The sequence below is a fragment of the Abramis brama genome (assembly GCF_963993115.1).
Source record: "Abramis brama genome assembly, chromosome: 10".
Lineage (NCBI taxonomy): Eukaryota > Metazoa > Chordata > Actinopteri > Cypriniformes > Leuciscidae > Abramis > Abramis brama.
In genome coordinates this window covers 4,712,804-4,729,910 of record NC_139972.1, presented here as the reverse complement: position 1 = coordinate 4,729,910, position 17,107 = coordinate 4,712,804, and the positions used below count along the sequence as shown (strand labels likewise).

The window sequence follows — 17,107 nt, the reverse complement described above, 5'->3', positions numbered from 1 at the left end:
GAGAAATTTCTGTCCCTCGATTGACAGCTACGTGACAAAATTCCAGTTTGTCACTTCCAAAAGTTCATAAAGAGATTGTGAAACTAATTCATATGAATTGAGCGGTTTAGTCCAAATGTGCTGACTTGATCGCTTCATATGATGAACAGGCTTAATTTAGGCTTTTATTCACATATGGACATTTATCAACACACACATCAGATAAGGTAAACGGAAGCTCAAGCATGCTTGCTTGACATGCACAAACCAATGAGGTTCATTCTCATGTTACGCAGCACGTTTGAGCTTCAGCAAGAACCAATGAGGTTCATTCTCATGTTACGCATCACGTTTGAGCTTCAGCAAGAACCAATGAGGTTCATTCTCATGTTACGCATCACGTTTGAGGTTCAGCAAGAACCAATGAGGTTCATTCTCGTGTTTCGCAGCACGTTTGAGCTTCAGCAAGAACCAATGAGGTTCATTCTCATGTTACGCATCACGTTTGAGCTTCAGCAAGAACCAATGAGGTTCATTCTCATGTTACGCATCACCTTTGAGCTTCTGCAAGAACCAATGAGGTTCATTCTCATGTTACGCAGCACGTTTGAGCTTCAGCAAGAACCAATGAGGTTCATTCTCATGTTACGCATCACGTTTGAGCTTCAGCAAGAACCAATGAGGTTCATTCTCATGTTACGCATCACGTTTGAGCTTCAGCAAGAACCAATGAGGTTCATTCTCATGTTACGCAGCACGTTTGAGCTTCAGCAAGAACCAATGAGGTTCATTCTCATGTTACGCAGCACGTTTGAGCTTCAGCAAGAACCAATGAGGTCCATTCTCATGTTACGCATCACGTTTGAGCTTCAGCAAGAACCAATGAGGTGAGCTTCAGCAAGAACCAATGAGGTTCATTCTCATGTTACGCATCACGTTTGAGCTTCAGCAAGAACCAATGAGGTTCATTCTCATGTTACGCATCACATTTGAGCTTCTGCAAGAACCAATGAGGTTCATTCTCATGTTACGCATCACGTTTGAGCTTCAGCAAGAACCAATGAGGTTCATTCTCATGTTACGCATCACGTTTGAGCTTCAGCAAGAACCAATGAGGTTCATTCTCATGTTACGCATCACGTTTGAGCTTCTGCAAGAACCAATGAAGTTCATTCTCATGTTACGCATCACGTTTGAGCTTCAGCAAGAACCAATGAGGTTCATTCTCATGTTACGCATCACGTTTGAGCTTCTGCAAGAACCAATGAGGTTCATTCTCATGTTACGCATCACGTTTGAGCTTCAGCAAGAACCAATGAGGTTCATTCTCGTGTTTCGCAGCACGTTTGAGCTTCAGCAAGAACCAATGAGGTTCATTCTAGTGTTACGCATCACGTTTGAGCTTCAGCAAGAACCAGTGAGGTTCATTCTCATGTTACGCAGCACGTTTGAGCTTCAGCAAGAACCAATGAGGTTCATTCTCATGTTACGCATCACGTTTGAGCTTCAGCAAGAACCAATGAGGTTCATTCTCATGTTACGCATCACGTTTGAGCTTCAGCAAGAACCAATGAGGTTCATTCTAGTGTTACGCATCACGTTTGAGCTTCAGCAAGAACCAATGAGGTTCATTCTCATGTTACGCAGCACGTTTGAGCTTCAGCAAGAACCAATGAGGTTCATTCTCATGTTACGCATCACGTTTGAGCTTCAGCAAGAACCAATGAGGTTCATTCTCATGTTACGCAGCACGTTTGAGCTTCAGCAAGAACCAATGAGGTTCATTCTCGTGTTACGCATCACGTTTGAGCTTCAGCAAGAACCAATGAGGTTCATTCTCATGTTACGCATCACGTTTGAGGTTCAGCAAGAACCAATGAGGTTCATTCTCGTGTTTCGCAGCACGTTTGAGCTTCAGCAAGAACCAATGAGGTTCATTCTCATGTTACGCATCACGTTTGAGCTTCAGCAAGAACCAATGAGGTTCATTCTCATGTTACGCATCACCTTTGAGCTTCTGCAAGAACCAATGAGGTTCATTCTCATGTTACGCAGCACGTTCAGCAAGAACCAATGAGGTTCATTCTCATGTTACGCATCACGTTTGAGCTTCAGCAAGAACCAATGAGGTTCATTCTCATGTTACGCATCACGTTTGAGCTTCAGCAAGAACCAATGAGGTTCATTCTCATGTTACGCAGCACGTTTGAGCTTCTGCAAGAACCAATGAGGTTCATTATCATGTTACGCAGCACGTTTGAGCTTCAGCAAGAACCAATGAGGTTCATTCTCATGTTACGCATCACGTTTGAACTTCAGCAAGAACCAATGAGGTTCATTCTCATGTTACGCATCACGTTTGAGCTTCAGCAAGAACCAATGAGGTTCATTCTCATGTTACGCAGCACGTTTGAGCTTCTGCAAGAACCAATGAGGTTCATTCTCATGTTACGCATCACGTTTGAGCTTCAGCAAGAACCAATGAGGTTCATTCTCATGTTACGCAGCACGTTTGAGCTTCTGCAAGAACCAATGAGGTTCATTCTCATGTTACGCATCACGTTTGAGCTTCAGCAAGAACCAATGAGGTTCATTCTCGTGTTACGCATCACGTTTGAGCTTCAGCAAGAACCAATGAGGTTCATTCTCGTGTTACGCATCACGTTTGAGCTTCTGCAAGAACCAATGAGGTTCATTCTCGTGTTACGCATCACGTTTGAGCTTCAGCAAGAACCAATGAGGTTCATTCTCGTGTTTCGCAGCACGTTTGAGCTTCAGCAAGAACCAATGAGGTTCATTCTAGAGTTACGCATCACGTTTGAGCTTCAGCCAAGAACCAATGAGGTTCATTCTCATGTTACGCAGCACGTTTGAGCTTCAGCAAGAACCAATGAGGTTCATTCTCATGTTACGCATCACGTTTGAGCTTCTGCAAGAACCAATGAGGTTCATTCTCATGTTACGCATCACGTTTGAGCTTCAGCAAGAACCAATGAGGTTCATTCTCATGTTATGCATCACGTTTGAGCTTCAGCAAGAACCAATGAGGTTCATTCTTGTTACGCAGCACGTTTGAGCTTCAGCAAGAACCAAAGAGGTTCATTCTCATGTTACGCATCACGTTTGAGCTTCAGCAAGAACCAGTGAGGTTCATTCTCATGTTACGCATCACGTTTGAGCTTCAGCAAGAGCCAATGAGGTTCATTCTCGTGTTTCGCAGCACGTTTGAGCGTCAGCAAGAACCAGTGAGGTTCATTCTTGTTACGCAGCACGTTTGAGCTTCAGCAAGAACCAGTGAGGTTCATTCTCGTGTTACGCATCACGTTTGAGCTTCTGCAAGAACCAGTGAGGTTCATTCTCATGTTACGCAGCACGTTTGAGCTTCAGCAAGAACCAGTGAGGTTCATTCTCATGTTACGCAGCACGTTTGAGCTTCAGCAAGAACCAATGAGGTTCATTCTCATGTTACGCATCACGTTTGAGCTTCAGCAAGAACCAATGAGGTTCATTCTCATGTTACGCATCACGTTTGAGCTTCAGCAAGAACCAATGAGGTTCATTCTAGTGTTACGCATCACGTTTGAGCTTCAGCAAGAACCAATGAGGTTCATTCTCATGTTACGCAGCACGTTTGAGCTTCAGCAAGAACCAATGAGGTTCATTCTCATGTTACGCATCACGTTTGAGCTTCAGCAAGAACCAATGAGGTTCATTCTCATGTTACGCAGCACGTTTGAGCTTCAGCAAGAACCAATGAGGTTCATTCTCGTGTTACGCATCACGTTTGAGCTTCAGCAAGAACCAATGAGGTTCATTCTCATGTTACGCATCACGTTTGAGGTTCAGCAAGAACCAATGAGGTTCATTCTCGTGTTTCGCAGCACGTTTGAGCTTCAGCAAGAACCAATGAGGTTCATTCTCATGTTACGCATCACGTTTGAGCTTCAGCAAGAACCAATGAGGTTCATTCTCATGTTACGCATCACCTTTGAGCTTCTGCAAGAACCAATGAGGTTCATTCTCATGTTACGCATCACGTTTGAGCTTCAGCAAGAACCAATGAGGTTCATTCTCATGTTACGCATCACGTTTGAGCTTCAGCAAGAACCAATGAGGTTCATTCTCATGTTACGCAGCACGTTTGAGCTTCTGCAAGAACCAATGAGGTTCATTCTCATGTTACGCAGCACGTTTGAGCTTCAGCAAGAACCAATGAGGTTCATTCTCATGTTACGCATCACGTTTGAACTTCAGCAAGAACCAATGAGGTTCATTCTCATGTTACGCATCACGTTTGAGCTTCAGCAAGAACCAATGAGGTTCATTCTCATGTTACGCAGCACGTTTGAGCTTCAGCAAGAACCAATGAGGTTCATTCTCATGTTACGCATCACGTTTGAGCTTCAGCAAGAACCAATGAGGTTCATTCTCATGTTACGCATCACGTTTGAGCTTCAGCAAGAACCAATGAGGTTCATTCTAGTGTTACGCATCACGTTTGAGCTTCAGCAAGAACCAATGAGGTTCATTCTCATGTTACGCAGCACGTTTGAGCTTCAGCAAGAACCAATGAGGTTCATTCTCATGTTACGCATCACGTTTGAGCTTCAGCAAGAACCAATGAGGTTCATTCTCATGTTACGCAGCACGTTTGAGCTTCAGCAAGAACCAATGAGGTTCATTCTCGTGTTACGCATCACGTTTGAGCTTCAGCAAGAACCAATGAGGTTCATTCTCATGTTACGCATCACGTTTGAGGTTCAGCAAGAACCAATGAGGTTCATTCTCGTGTTTCGCAGCACGTTTGAGCTTCAGCAAGAACCAATGAGGTTCATTCTCATGTTACGCATCACGTTTGAGCTTCAGCAAGAACCAATGAGGTTCATTCTCATGTTACGCATCACCTTTGAGCTTATGCAAGAACCAATGAGGTTCATTCTCATGTTACGCAGCACGTTCAGCAAGAACCAATGAGGTTCATTCTCATGTTACGCATCACGTTTGAGCTTCAGCAAGAACCAATGAGGTTCATTCTCATGTTACGCATCACGTTTGAGCTTCAGCAAGAACCAATGAGGTTCATTCTCATGTTACGCAGCACGTTTGAGCTTCTTCAAGAACCAATGAGGTTCATTCTCATGTTACGCAGCACGTTTGAGCTTCAGCAAGAACCAATGAGGTTCATTCTCATGTTACGCATCACATTTGAACTTCAGCAAGAACCAATGAGGTTCATTCTCATGTTACGCATCACGTTTGAGCTTCAGGAAGAACCAATGAGGTTCATTCTCATGTTACGCAGCACGTTTGAGCTTCTGCAAGAACCAATGAGGTTCATTCTCATGTTACGCATCACGTTTGAGCTTCAGCAAGAACCAATGAGGTTCATTCTCGTGTTACGCATCACGTTTGAGCTTCAGCAAGAACCAATGAGGTTCATTCTCGTGTTACGCATCACGTTTGAGCTTCTGCAAGAACCAATGAGGTTCATTCTCGTGTTACGCATCACGTTTGAGCTTCAGCAAGAACCAATGAGGTTCATTCTCGTGTTTCGCAGCACGTTTGAGCTTCAGCAAGAACCAATGAGGTTCATTCTCATGTTACGCATCACGTTTGAGCTTCAGTAAGAACCAATGAGGTTCATTCTCATGTTACGCAGCACGTTTGAGCTTCAGCAAGAACCAATGAGGTTCATTCTCATGTTACGCATCACGTTTGAGCTTCTGCAAGAACCAATGAGGTTCATTCTCATGTTACGTATCACGTTTGAGCTTCAGCAAGAACCAATGAGGTTCATTCTCATGTTATGCATCACGTTTGAGCTTCAGCAAGAACCAATGAGGTTCATTCTTGTTACGCAGCACGTTTGAGCTTCAGCAAGAACCAGTGAGGTTCATTCTCATGTTACGCATCACGTTTGAGCTTCAGCAAGAGCCAATGAGGTTCATTCTCATGTTACGCATCACGTTTGAGCTTCAGCAAGAGCCAATGAGGTTCATTCTCATGTTACGCATCACGTTTGAGCTTCAGCAAGAACCAATGAGGTTCATTCTCATGTTACGCATCACGTTTGAACTTCAGCAAGAACCAATGAGGTTCATTCTCATGTTACGCATCACGTTTGAGCTTCTGCAAGAACCAATGAGGTTCATTCTAGTGTTACGCATCACGTTTGAGCTTCTGCAAGAACCAATGAGGTTCATTATCATGTTACGCATCACGTTTGAGCTTCTGCAAGAACCAATGAGGTTCATTCTCATGTTACGCATCACGTTTGAGCTTCAGCAAGAACCAATGAGGTTCATTCTAGTGTTACGCATCACGTTTGAGCTTCAGCAAGAACCAATGAGGTTCATTCTCATGTTACGCATCACGTTTGAGCTTCAGCAAGAACCAATGAGGTTCATTCTCACGTTACGCATCACGTTTGAGCTTCTGCAAGAACCAATGAGGTTCCTTCTCACGTTACGCATCACGTTTGAGCTTCAGCAAGAACCAATGAGGTTCATTCTCAGGTTACGCATCACGTTTGAGCTTCTGCAAGAACCAATGAGGTTCATTCTCGTGTTACGCATCACGTTTGAGCTTCAGCAAGAACCAATGAGGTTCATTCTCGTGTTACGCATCACGTTTGAGCTTCAGCAAGAACCAATGAGGTTCATTCTCGTGTTACGCATCACGTTTGAGCTTCAGCAAGAGCCAATGAGGTTCATTCTCATGTTACGCATCACGTTTGAGCTTCAGCAAGAGCCAATGAGGTTCATTCTCGTGTTACGCATCACGTTTGAGCTTCAGCAAGAACCAATGAGGTTCATTCTCGTGTTACGCAGCACGTTTGAGCTTCAGCAAGAACCAATGAGGTTCATTCTCGTGTTACGCAGCACGTTTGAGCTTCTGCAAGAACCAATGAGGTTCATTCTCATGTTACGCATCACGTTTGAGCTTCAGCAAGAACCAATGAGGTTCATTCTCATGTTACGCATCACGTTTGAGCTTCAGCAAGAACCAATGAGGTTCATTCTAGTGTTACGCATCACGTTTGAGCTTCTGCAAGAACCAATGAGGTTCATTCTCATGTTACGCATCACGTTTGAGCTTCTGTAAGAACCAATGAGGTTCATTCTCATGTTACGCATCACGTTTGAGCTTCAGCAAGAACCAATGAGGTTCATTCTCATTTCACGCATCACGTTTGAGCTTCAGCAAGAACCAATGAGGTTCATTCTAGTGTTACGCATCACGTTTGAGCTTCTGCAAGAACCAATGAGGTTCATTCTCACGTTACGCATCACGTTTGAGCTTCAGCAAGAACCAATGAGGTTCATTCTCACGTTACGCATCACGTTTGAGCTTCTGCAAGAACCAATGAGGTTCATTCTCATGTTACGCATCACGTTTGTGCTTCTGCAAGAACCAATGAGGTTCATTCTCATGTTACGCATTACGTTTGAGCTTCAGCAAGAACCAATGAGGTTCATTCTCATGTTACGCATCACGTTTGAGCTTCAGCAAGAACCAATGAGGTTCATTCTCATGTTACGCAGCACGTTTGAGCTTCAGCAAGAGCCAATGAGGTTCATTCTCATGTTACGCATCACGTTTGAGCTTCAGCAAGAACCAATGAGGTTCATTCTCGTGTTACGCATCACGTTTGAGCTTCAGCAAGAACCAATGAGGTTCATTCTCGTGTTACGCAGCACGTTTGAGCTTCAGCAAGAACCAATGAGGTTCATTCTCGTGTTTCGCAGCACGTTTGAGCTTCTGCAAGAACCAATGAGGTTCATTCTCATGTTACGCAGCACGTTTGAGCTTCAGCAAGAACCAATGAGGTTCATTCTCATGTTACGCATCACGTTTGAGCTTCTGCAAGAACCAGTGAGGTTCATTCTAGTGTTACGCATTACGTTTGAGCTTCAGCAAGAACCAATGAGGTTCATTCTCATGTTACGCATCACGTTTGAGCTTCAGCAAGAGCCAATGAGGTTCATTCTCATGTTACGCATCACGTTTGAGCTTCAGCAAGAACCAATGAGGTTCATTCTCGTGTTACGCATCACGTTTGAGCTTCAGCAAGAACCAATGAGGTTCATTCTCGTGTTACGCAGCACGTTTGAGCTTCAGCAAGAACCAATGAGGTTCATTCTCGTGTTACGCAGCACGTTTGAGCTTCTGCAAGAACCAATGAGGTTCATTCTCATGTTACGCATCACGTTTGAGCTTCAGCAAGAACCAATGAGGTTCATTCTCATGTTACGCATCACGTTTGAGCTTCAGCAAGAACCAATGAGGTTCATTCTCATTTTACGCATCACGTTTGAGCTTCTGCAAGAACCAATGAGGTTCATTCTAGTGTTACGCATCACGTTTGAGCTTCTGCAAGAACCAATGAGGTTCATTCTCATGTTACGCATCACGTTTGAGCTTCTGTAAGAACCAATGAGGTTCATTCTCATGTTACGCATCACGTTTGAGCTTCAGCAAGAACCAATGAGGTTCATTCTAGTGTTACGCATCACGTTTGAGCTTCAGCAAGAACCAATGAGGTTCATTCTCATGTTACGCATCACGTTTGAGCTTCTGCAAGAACCAATGAGGTTCATTCTCATGTTACGCATCACGTTTGAGCTTCAGCAAGAGCCAATGAGGTTCATTCTAGTGTTACGCATCACGTTTGAGCTTCTGCAAGAACCAATGAGGTTCATTCTCACGTTACGCATCACGTTTGAGCTTCAGCAAGAACCAATGAGGTTCATTCTCACGTTACGCATCACGTTTGAGCTTCTGCAAGAACCAATGAGGTTCATTCTCATGTTAGGCATCACGTTTGTGCTTCTGCAAGAACCAATGAGGTTCATTCTCATGTTACGCATTACGTTTGAGCTTCAGCAAGAACCAATGAGGTTCATTCTCATGTTACGCATCACGTTTGAGCTTCAGCAAGAACCAATGAGGTTCATTCTAGTGTTACGCATCACGTTTGAGCTTCTGCAAGAACCAATGAGGTTCATTCTCACGTTACGCATCACGTTTGAGCTTCAGCAAGAACCAATGAGGTTCATTCTCATGTTACGCATCACGTTTGAGCTTCAGCAAGAACCAATGAGGTTCATTCTAGTGTTACGCATCACGTTTGAGCTTCAGCAAGAACCAATGAGGTTTATTCTCATGTTACGCATCACGTTTGAGCTTCTGCAAGAACCAATGAGGTTCATTCTCATGTTACGCATCACGTTTGAGCTTCTGCAAGAACCATTGAGGTTCATTCTCATGTTACGCATCACGTTTGTGCTTCTGCAAGAACCAATGAGGTTCATTCTCATGTTACGCATTACGTTTGAGCTTCAGCAAGAACCAATGAGGTTCATTCTCATGTTACGCATCACGTTTGAGCTTCAGCAAGAACCAATGAGGTTCATTCTCATGTTACGCAGCACGTTTGAGCTTCAGCAAGAACCAATGAGGTTCATTCTCGTGTTTCGCAGCACGTTTGAGCTTCTGCAAGAACCAATGAGGTTCATTCTCATGTTACGCAGCACGTTTGAGCTTCAGCAAGAACCAATGAGGTTCATTCTCATGTTACGCATCACGTTTGAGCTTCTGCAAGAACCAATGAGGTTCATTCTAGTGTTACGCATTACGTTTGAGCTTCAGCAAGAACCAATGAGGTTCATTCTCATGTTACGCATCACGTTTGAGCTTCAGCAAGAACCAATGAGGTTCATTCTCATGTTACGCATCACGTTTGAGCTTCTGCAAGAACCAATGAGGTTCATTCTAGTGTTACGCATTACGTTTGAGCTTCAGCAAGAACCAATGAGGTTCATTCTCATGTTACGCATCACGTTTGAGCTTCTGCAAGAACCAATGAGGTTCGTTCTCGCACATCATGCAAGTACGGTTGAGCTTTTGTTTATGTTCGCTGATCAATGTTTATATGTGAATAAAAGCCTAAATTAAATATGTTCAACATATAAAGTGATCAAGTATCTTCAGAAAATGTGGACTAAACTGCTCGGATAAGCATTATAAGAGTATAATAGTCAAAGTTGTAGTTGCGTAACTAATCTCATGTAGTTGCGTAACTAATCTCATCTTCATTTGTGTTTCGAAGATGAATGGAAGTCTTATGGGTTTGGTACGACATGAGGGTGAGTAATTGATAACAGATTTTTCATTTCTGGGTGAAGTAACACTTTAATTGGCAGTGGAAACGTGTCGTACAGCGAACAAGGCGTAAATCTGCAAGCTGTAGCTGTATAAAGAGACAAGCTGGATGTGGTACAACTTTATACCCTTCTCTCTCTCTCTCTCTCTCTCTCTCTCTCTCTCTCTCTCTCTCTCTCTCTCCACGGTCTGCTGCAGCAGAACACATTAAACTTGCAGAAGAAATGAATGCTGGGATATCAAATAGCGCCGGAGAGCAAAACTAAAGAGAGGGGGGTGGAGGGGGAGGAAGGGGAAGAGATGTTTTCTGAATGAAAGTAGGGCACTAGGACAATAATGTCTGTGCTTCGTTTCAGCGTTTAATTTGAGGGGGAGAGAAAAACAAAAACAGAGAAAATTGGTCATCATTAGCCTTAATTAAAAAAAAAAAAAAAAAACTCAAGAATATTAATTAGATGCTATAACAAATCAATAGATCATTACATCCATTAACAATATTGAAATAAATAGCAACTTGGTGCATCAATATATGCTTCATATCCACGAAGAGGTGCGCATGTATTTCTGCACTGACTTTGATCAGCTGATCAGATGTTTGTGTTTTATGAATGTGTGTGTGTACCTGTGCTCTGTGTAACGGGCTCGTTTGCAGGTAGAAAATCTTCATCGTAAGAATCATCGTTAGACTCGTCACCGTCCACTGAAGACCAGGCACGAAGCTTTGCCTCCGCGATGGCAAACTGCTCTGCCACCCCTGATAAAAACACACACAATTAATAAAATTACATTATTTTTTATGATTCAGTTTTTATTTTCTCTTTCAGATTAACAAAACAGTACATTCATTCTTCAAACATAGGTGTTACATCAAACCCCCTATCATATTACCCACCCATCCAACATGTGTCAGTTACAATTGCCTGAAGATTGCTCGAATACAATTGTAAGAAACAAACAATAAAATAAATAAAATTTATAAAATAAATAACAAAAAAAAGAATACTTAAATAATTAAAGTAACAATGAGAAAGAGTTAAACACGTATATTGCGTCTCACCCACCAGGTCATCATCCTGTACCTGCCCCACTTCCTCGTATAAACCAGTTTTTTTCCCAGTAATCTGTATGCCATTCCTTCATAATACATACACCATATTTAAACTAGATCACACATATTGGTTGCTAGGCACTGCAGTCATTTTAACAAATGTAGCAGAGAGTGTGATGTGTCGCCGTGGAGACAGGCTGATAGATTCTTCTTTAACTGCCACATAGAACCCATATTTGATTGACAGGCCATTCTAAATGGAACACTGCCTATATTTGAAATTGTTGACATCATAGTAGTGTCCTCAGGGAGACAGGAAGTGACCTCACCACTGCTGAGCAGCTCATATCACACACAGCTCTGTCCAGACATGCTCACATATGTGCAGTGATTGGGTTATAAAAGCAATTAGCTAATTAATGCTCTCGCTGTGTCTCTGGTTTAATTGACAGGACACAAACTATATTTGTACCACAGAAGCACTTGCGGCATATCTGCGTAGAAATTGCAAAATAAGTATAATAAAGTAAAATAACAAGAGTGCAAGCAGAGATATACTCAATTCAAATCTCAATTAAAAAGCTAAATAATTAAAATGTCAATAGATGCAAAATAAATTAAAAATGAAAATATAATAAGAAAAATAACAAATAAAATCTCTATATGCGTAAAATAAAATAAAATACAGTTCAATAAAAGTTAAATAAAATAAAGCAAAATAACAATTATAATTCCAAAAGGTGCAAAATAAAATAAATTAAAACAGCAAAATAAAATAAAAAAAGCTTTTTTGGGTCAACCAGCTACATCTGATGACGAGCTTTAAACCAGCACTAACAAGCATTAACCAGTCTGGATAGTCCCCTCTCTCTCTCTCTCTCTCTCTCTCTCTCTCCCCCTCTCTCTCTCCCCCTCTCTCTCTCCCCTTTGCTTGTGTTAATTCAGAGATTCATCCTTCCATTCATCTTTCACCCTTCGTCAGCAAACACTCACACAGCAAGTTTTGTTGAGGTTTGGCAATTTTCCTAGAGTTCAATTTTACCGACCGTGTCACTGTGTGTGTGTGTGTGTGTGTGTGTGTGTGTGCAGTAAATGCACAAACTCACACGTTGACAAGGACATATACTGTGTACACAAAAAACTCACACGCACAAACAAAATGACATGAATATTTAGTCACTTTATGAAAAGGGAAATCCTACGACACTGACTGACAAAGAGAGAGAGAGAGAGAGAGGGAGAGAGAGAGAGAGAGAGAGAGCTGTGAATGAATCTCTCAAGTTCAGCCCATAAATCGTCCTGCGGTTGCTGAGAAAAGAGCTTTGTCACACCAGCCTCATCCTGGGAAAGTTCGGATGGGAATTGTGAGGAGATGAATGAATTGTTAAGGAAGCAGAATTAAGCACACATGAACCGATAACTTGATTTGCTAGTCTGATTACTTCATTATCCTGTTAACAGTCACTGTCCCAGTAGCAGAACACGTGGCTCGCTTGATTTATTGCCCTCTTGATCTGAGTGTCTTCAAAGAGATCAAGAGTGATTTCTCCATTAATCACGGTTTGCATGCAACTGAACGATTATTTATTGCCTCATACGAGTTCAGTGGAGTCCAGTCTTTCTCTCTCATCATTTAAATGTATGCATTTGGCAGATGTTTTCATGCATTTGCATTTGATCAGTTCATGCATTCCCTGGGAAATCAAACCAATGACATGTTGTGGTGTTTGAAAAAGCATTAACAGAACTGATCGACATGAAAATCAATTCAAATAGACGTGCTGGTATTTGGTAATGCATTAACATGCACTGTATTATTATTGTGAGCACTTTCAAATAATTCTAGATACTTTTCTATTAATTTAGATTTTTAGAAAAAAATATTTTTTCCCCATCAACCTGTTAAATTGAACAACTTTGCATGTGTGCTGCATTAAAGAGGCATGTAACACAGGCTGGAGGTGAAACTCTCCTTCCTTTCTACGCAATCTCAGGATTGGATGAACCCGATATTTCCCTCTTTTTAAGAAGAGAGAGGACAACAAAAACATCATCAGTGCTTGAAGACTCCATTTTGTATTGTTTTGCGAATTTTTCTGCAACAGAATATTACGCATCGACTCAGTGTGCAAGGTTTCTGTGCGTGAAAAATGTACGCAAATCTTGACAAACAAGACCTTAAAGCCCCACTGAAGTGTCTTGGAACGCGCAGCTTTGTTTGATGCGTTGACGTAATTTTTATTTCCACTGAAACAGGAAGCTAAGGCGGGACATATTGAATGGCTCCTCCCCCTTTGCAAATAGCCAATAGCGTTTAGTTTACCTCACAGACAGCGAGTCGTACTTGACAGCAACATGGAAGCTAATCCGAGCGCTGATGATACTCTGGATTCAATAGTAGAGGTGTGAATAAATTCTATTCATTTCATTCTTAACCAACGTACAGTTGGAAAACTGAATAAAACTCGAGCGTTTGAGCAACCGAACACACACTCTAACCCATATTGCTCTGTGATGTGTCAACGCTCACTTTGGCCAGGTGGCGTTTATAGCGTAGGAGGCGGAGCTTTAGATTCTAGAGAGCATTTGATTGGACAGAAGATGAGAAGCTGAAGTCCGTCGTGATGTCATAAAAATCTCTGATCCATTTTGAGACAAAGTTTTGAAAGCTTATATCTCATAAATGTGAATTTTGTCATTGTTTTGGAGCACACCAGCTTATTCATGACCTTAAGGCTTACATATGCATACTAAAAGCTAAAAAAACGTACATTTTGATTTTGGGGGCCTTTAAGATTGTAAGTCAACCAGTATTTACATGTTTTCACACAGCAGTTTAGATTTATGTATTCGCTAACTTCGGATAAAACTTTAGTTTCTGTAGCTTATTTTAAAACTGTACAACATGATAAAAGCTTAGCAATTATCGTTATGTGAAAATTTTATACTGTGACGTGCCTAAAATACCGAAGCTGATTATGGGCCCTATCATACACCAGGCGCGACGCAAGTGTTTTTTGCTAGTTTCAGCCTGACGCAGTTTTCATTTTCACGTCCTGCGCCATGTTGTTTAAATAGCAAATGCGCCCATTTGTGCGCCCGTGGGCTGCTGGTCTGAAAACAAGGTGTGTTGTTCAGGCGCATTGATGGCTCGTTGCTATTTTGAGGAACTGAAATATAGGCGCACATTACTAACGACTAATACTGCACCACTGACTTTAGACCAGGTTTCAGTTGGTCAATGGCTCAGTCCATAAAAGCTCAGTCCATATAAGCGGGTCCACAACGCACGCACACTCTGCTTATTACACACACAACGACAGCAGCACACAAACATGCCAAATATTAAAAATAAAAGGATTACAATGTAAAATATTAATATTGTGTACATAAAGATATGGTGGAATCCGGCTTGTCCCGTAGATGGTCTGCTAGTGCTTTAACCTCGAGCACACACACACACACACACACAGCTTCAACCTCACGCACAAGCAGATCCGTTTCCTTGTCAGAGAAGCGTTCAGTCTTTCCGTTTGAAAATTCTGCCATGTAAATAGTGAATCCTCCATGGCGCGAGCACAACTGGCTTTTAAAGGGAATGGGAGATGAGACCCTTTAAAGCCCTTTAAAGCCCAACCCTTTTAGACCATGCGCCGGGAGCGCCGACCATTTTTCCCGTTGTTAAACTAGCAAAAGTGGATTTGGACACGCACTAAGTGCACCGTGAGCTTTAGACCATGAGCTTAGATCGTTAAAGTAGGGCCGTGTGTGTGGAAGTCACTGACCGGCAGCGAAGCGTGCCTCCTGCTCGCCCTCGGACAGATGCGAGTATGACGTGAGATGGGACTCCAGAGCGCTGGGAGCGTCCGTGGGTTTACACCAGCCCTTCCACTCGATCAGGTGCGCCACGCGTCCCTGGGCCATCGCCGTGGGCTTCGTCACATGATCTTTGACCACCTGCGAGATTCCTGCACACACACACACACACATAGACTCAGGGGTCAGCGACCCCAATGCTGCATAATACAAAATACATGAGCAATAATCCAGGTCATGGTGTCAGTCCGTACCACACAAAGGACTCATCACATACGTGCGTGCGTGTGTTTACCGTGAAGATCTCTTGTGTCTAAAGTTGTGTGTGTGTGTGTGTGTGTGTGTGTGTGTGTGAGAGAGTCAGGTTTGGTGATCTTTGTGGAGACCAAATGACCTACATTATGAGAACAATACAGCATCTCAATGTGTCCGAACGGAGACGCTTCATTATCAAATCTATTGTTATTTTCCATTATTGCTGGGACTTTTGTTACACTACCATTAATCAGCTTTAAATTACTCTGTTAACTATAGACAAGGTTTTAATAAGGTGCAACACCTACATCAGCAGCCGTAAGAAAAACTAAACAGATATTTGACTATTGGTTAACATTAATCAGCACCTACAACAGCAGCTAAACTAAACTAAACTGAACTAAACACAAACTAAACTAAACTAAACTAAACTAAACACAATCTAAACTAAACTAAACTAAGCTAAACTAAACACAAACTAAACTAAACTAAACTAAACTAAACTAAACTAAACTAAACTAAACTAAACACAAACTAAACTAAACTAAACACAACACAAACTAAACTAAACTAAACTAAACTAAACTAAACTAAACACAAACTTAACTAAACTAAACACAAACTTAACTAAACACAAACTAAACTAAACTAAACACAAACTAAACTAAACTAAACACAAACTAAAATAAACACAAACTAAACTAAACTAAACAAACTAAACTAAACTAAACTAAACTAAACTAAACTCAAACTAAACTAAACTAAACTAAACTAAACTAAACTAAACTAAACTAAACACAAACTAAACTAAACTAAACTAAACACAAACTAAACTAAACTAAACTAAACTCAAACTAAACTAAACTAAACTAAACTAAACACAAACTAAACTAAACTAAACTAAAATAAACTAAACTAAACTAAACTAAACTAAACACAAACTAAACTAAACTAAACTAAACTAAACACAAACTAAACTAAACTAAACACAAACTAAACTAAACTAAACAAACTAAAATAAACTAAACTAAACACAAACTAAACTAAACTAAACTAAACTAAACTAAACTAAACACAAACTAAACTAAACTAAACTAAACTAAACACAAACTTAACTAAACTAAACAAACTAAACTAAACTAAAATAAACAAAATAAAATAAAATAAAATAAACTAAACACAAACTTAACTAAACTAAACTAAACAAACTAAACTAAACTAAACTAAACTAAACTAAACTAAACTAAACTAAAAATAGACTAGACTAAACTTAACTAAAAAATAAAATAAAATAAAATTCAAATACAATTCTAAACTCAAATGCCCAAGTGAACTATCTGACAAGGTTTTAATAAGGTGCAACTCCTACAACAGCAGCTTAAACTAAACTAAACAGTGTTTACCGTGAAGTGAAGATCTAGCCAGCGCTGCGATCTCGTGAATGGTGAGAGCTCGTCTGGATTTAGGTAACATGTCGCTGCTGTCCTCAACATTTACCTGAGAGAAGACAACAAAACACTGAGTTAAAAGCTTTAAAGAGCACTTTCATTTCAGCAAAACAATACAAACATTTCTTATCTGCATTTCAAAGATAGAATAGAATAGAATAGAATAGAATAGAATAGAATAGAATAGAATAGAATTCAATGTATCAGAACAGAAAATAATTGTCTTGCCTAGATGGAGAAAACAGGAATAAAATAAAATAGAACAGAACAGAAAATAATAAACTAGATGACTTGACTAGAATAGAACAGAATAGAACTTCAGTCCAGTAGAACAGAAAATAAAAATCAAGAACAGATGAAAAGAATGAGGACAGCTGAATAGAAAAGAACAGAATAT

The 17,107-nt window shown here is 41.0% G+C and overlaps 1 protein-coding gene across 6 annotated transcripts in view; it reads right to left on the bottom strand.

Annotated features, from left to right (window-relative positions):
- The window catches only part of fam131ab (family with sequence similarity 131 member Ab), a 38,825-nt gene that overhangs the window by 5,262 nt on the left and 16,456 nt on the right, over positions 1-17,107 (bottom strand). For all 6 annotated transcript variants that reach the window (XM_084125706.1, XM_084125709.1, XM_084125704.1 and 3 more), the window contains 3 exons: positions 16,666-16,759; positions 14,977-15,159; positions 10,766-10,897 (listed from right to left, as the gene is read on the bottom strand). In XM_084125706.1, coding sequence (XP_083981832.1) covers positions 10,766-10,897; positions 14,977-15,159; positions 16,666-16,759 — 409 coding nt within the window. The remainder of the gene's footprint in view (positions 1-10,765; positions 10,898-14,976; positions 15,160-16,665; positions 16,760-17,107) is intronic.